General features: G+C 49.1%; 1 protein-coding gene across 1 annotated transcript; it reads left to right on the top strand.

The window, feature by feature from the left end:
- The first annotated feature begins 3,129 nt into the window (after positions 1–3,129).
- Positions 3,130–3,693, top strand: LOC123405645 (ethylene-responsive transcription factor 1-like). The gene has a single exon (XM_045099258.1). The coding sequence runs from the start codon at positions 3,130–3,132 to the stop codon at positions 3,691–3,693; it is 564 nt and encodes a 187-aa protein (XP_044955193.1).
- Positions 3,694–4,001: the final 308 nt, after the last annotated feature.

Below are 4,001 nucleotides of genomic sequence, written 5' to 3'. Positions count from 1 at the left end.
TCGACGATGATCTCGGCCTTCTTGATCCAGCAAGAGAGACGGAGAGGTAGATGAGTTCTCCGGCAGCGTGACGGCGCTCCGGAGGTTGGTGGTGATCTAATCTCGGCAGGGCTCCGCCCGAGCTCCGCAGAAACGCGATCTAGAGGAAAAATCGTGGAGATATGTGGTCGGGCTGCCGTGGCAAAGTTGTCTCAAATCAGCCCTAAAACCTCCGTATATATACGGGGAAGAGGGGGAGCCTTGCCTTGGGGTCCAAGGACCCCCAAGGGGTTCGGAGGAGCCAAGGGGGGGAGTCCTCCCCTTCCAAACCGAATCCAACTAGGTTTGGAAGGAGGAGTCCTTCCCCCTTTTCCCACCTCCTCTTTTTTTTCCTTTTCTCTTTGATTTTCTTCCTATGGCACATAGGGCCTTCTTGGGCTGTCCCACCAGCCCACTAAGGGCTGGTGCGCCACCCCCAAGGCCTATGGGCTTCCCCGGGGTGGGTTGCCCCCCCCCCCGGTGAACACCCGGAACCCATTCGTCATTCCCGGTAACTCCGAAAACCTTCCAGTAATCAAATGAGGTCATCCTATATATCAATATTCGTTTCCGGACCATTCCGGAAACCCTCGTGACGTACGTGATCTCATCCGGGACTCCGAACAACATTCGGTAACCAACCATATAACTCAAATACGCATAAAACAACGTCGAACCTTAAGTGTGCAGACCCGAGGGTTCGAGAACTATGCAGACATGACCCGAGTGACTCCTCGGTCAATATCCAATAGTGGGACCTGGATGCCCATATTGGATCCCACATATTCTACGAAGATCTTATCGTTTGAACCTCGGTGCCAAGGATTCATATAATCCCGTATGTCATTCCCTTTATCCTTCGGTATGTTACTTGCCCGAGATTCGATCGTCGGTATCCGCATACCTATTTCAATCTCGTTTACCGGCAAGTCTATTTACTCGTTCCGTAATACAAGATCCCGCAACTTACACTAAGTCACATTGCTTGCAAGGCTTGTGTGTGATGTTGTATTATCGAGTGGGCCCCGAGATACCTCTCCGTCACACGGAGTGACAAATCCCAGTCTCGATCCATACTAACTCAACGAACACCTTTGGAGATACCTGTAGAGCATCTTTATAGTCACCCAGTTACGTTGCGACGTTTGATACACACAAAGCATTCCTCCGGTGTCAGTGAGTTATACGATCTCATGGTCATAGGAACAAATACTTGACACGCAGAAAACAGTAGCAACAAAATGACACGATCAACATGCTACGTCTATTAGTTTGGGTCTAGTCCATCACATGATTCTCCTAATGATGTGATCCCGTTATCAAGTAACAACACTTGCCTATGGCCAGGAAACCTTGACCATCTTTGATCAACGAGCTAGTCAACTAGAGGCTTACTAGGGACAGTGTTTTGTCTATGCATCCACACAAGTATTGTGTTTCCAATCAATACAATTATAGCATGGATACTAAACGATTATCATGAACAAAGAAATATAATAATAATTAATTATTATTGCCTCTAGGGCATATTTCCAACACCAAGGTATCGATCCAGTAGGAGGGTCTCGTCAAGTCTAGAGTACCTGCGCAAACACAAACGTGCTTGCACCCAACGCTTCAAAGGGGTTGTCAATCCCTTCAAGATTGTTTGCAAAGTGAGATCTCAAGGCGGAAAGTGCAACGAAGTAAAAAGTGTAAGGCTGAAAATATGGTGTGGAGTAGACCCAGGGGCCATAGTGTTCACAAGAGGCTTCTCTCAAAATAGAAAATATCACGGTGGGTGAACAAATTACTCTCGAGCAATTGATAGAACCACGCAAATTCATGATGATATCTAAGGCTATGATCATACATATAGGCATCACGTCTAGGACAAGTAGACCAATACTTTCTGCATCTACTACTATTACTCCACACATCGACCGCTATCCAGCATGCATCTAGTGTATTGAGTTCATGACAAACAGAGTAACGCCTTAACATGATGACATGATGTAGAGGGATAAACTCAAACCAATGATGAAAACCTCATCTTTTTACCCTTGATGGCAACAACACGATGTGTGCCTCGCTACCCCTTCTGTCACTGGGTGAGGTCACCACACGGTATGAACCCAAAACGAAGCACTTCTCCCATTGCAAGAATCATAGATCTAGTTGGCCAAACAAAACCCACAACTCGAAGAGAATTACAAGGATATGAAATCATGCATAAGAGAGATCAGAAGAAACTCAAATAAGATTCATAGATAATCTGATCATAAATCCACAATTCATTGGATCTCGACAAACACACCGCAAAAGAAGATTACATCAGACAGATCTCCATGAAGATCATGGAGAACTTCGTATTGAAGATCCAAGAGATAGAAGAAGCCATCTAGTTACTAGCTATGGACCCGTAGGTCTATGGTGAACTACTCACGCATCATCAGAGAGGTCATGGTGTTGATGAAGAAGCCCTCCATATCCGAATCCCCCCCTCCGGCAGTGCACCAGAACGTGCCCCAGATGGGATCTTGCGGAGACAGAAGCTTGCGGCGGCGGAAAAGTACTTTCGATGATCTCCTGATTTTTTGTGGAATTTTTGGGGATATATAGGCGCAAAACCTAAGGAAAAGGAGGTCCAGGGGGCCCACAAGCCTATGGGCCGCGGCCTCCCCCTGGCTGCGGTGAGGGGGCTTGTGGGGCCCCTGGGGACCCCCTGCCTTGGCTCTCAAATCTCCCGATCTTCTTCTGTTACAGAAAAAAAATCTTTTCGGAGATTTTATTCCGTTTGGACTCCCTTTCAAAATCTCCTCTGAAAGGTGTCAAAAACATGGAAAAAAACAGGAACTAGCACTTGGCACTGAGTTAATAAGTTAGTCACAAAAAATATATAAAAGGCATGCAAAACATCCAAAGTTTGATAAGAGAATAGCATGAAACCATAAAAAATTATAGATACGTTGGAGACGTATCACCGTGCGTCAGATTTGGCGCACCGCTTTCAGCGCGCCTATAAAATGTCGCGCCCGCCAAGCGGGTGCCCATACCCATGCGCCCTCTACCGCTTCCTCGCCGCTGTCTCTGCCGCTTCCGATCCGCTCCCTCGCCGCTCCCTCTGCCACCATGCCGCCGCGCCGTCATGGATCCTTGGGCTACCACGGCGTCCGCGAGCGCCCCTCGGGCATCTACTTCGCTGAGATCAGGTCCGGCGACGTCCGCCTCAGCCTCAGCACCTTCGAAACCTCGCACGAGGCCGCCCGCGCGTACGACGCGGCGGCATGGTGCCTAGGGAGGCCTCGTGCGCAGATGAACTTCCACGATGTCTACACGCGCGAGGAGGCGCAGGACCTCGCCCCTCCGCATCGTCTAAAAACAAACCAGGACCGTGAGAAGCACCGTCGGCGGCAGCGCCGACTCCTCGTTGTCGAGGAGGGCGAGCGAGCCATGGCAGAGTGGCGCCGGAGCCACCCGGAGGACGTCGCCGCCGAGAACGCCTTCTGGGCGGAGAGGACGGCAAGGCGTCGCGAAGAGCGGGACGACAGGCGTCGGCGCAAGGCACTCGCTATATCGCAGTGCGAGGTCGTCAACAACGGTGGGACGTCCATCTTCACTTCTGATGATGAACGTTGGGAGGACGCATGGCTATCTACCTCAGACAGCAGCATCCAGAGTGACGACTCGGAGTAGTTTTATCTATATATGCTAGGTTTATTATCAATGTGTTGGATTAGTTTAGATATGTGTTGAACTAATTTTATTATCTATATGTTATATTATCTATATGATTTATCGTGTTGGTGTGACGATAATGACAATGATGAACTATATATTTAGCGTGTTGGACAAGTTTTGTGTGTGTATTTGCAACGGATGCTGGAGCGCCGTGCATGCGCTAAATTATGCTGCGACCGTTGGAGCCGACGCTCGTCGACGCCCTAAAAAAAGCTAACCGTGCGCTATAAATCCGTTTTTGGGCGTCGGTCGAAGTGGGCCTG

The sequence above is a fragment of the Hordeum vulgare genome, chromosome 6H (assembly GCF_904849725.1).
Source record: "Hordeum vulgare subsp. vulgare chromosome 6H, MorexV3_pseudomolecules_assembly, whole genome shotgun sequence".
NCBI lineage: Eukaryota > Viridiplantae > Streptophyta > Magnoliopsida > Poales > Poaceae > Hordeum > Hordeum vulgare.
Note: the sequence above shows the minus strand (reverse complement) of the source record. Positions and strands in the feature narration are given on the sequence as shown.

What these genes read in the sequence shown, in the direction of transcription:
- LOC123405645 (XM_045099258.1), top strand. Translation starts at nt 3,130, where the DNA reads ATGCCGCCGCGCCGTCATGGATCCTTGGGCTACCACGGCGTCCGCGAG.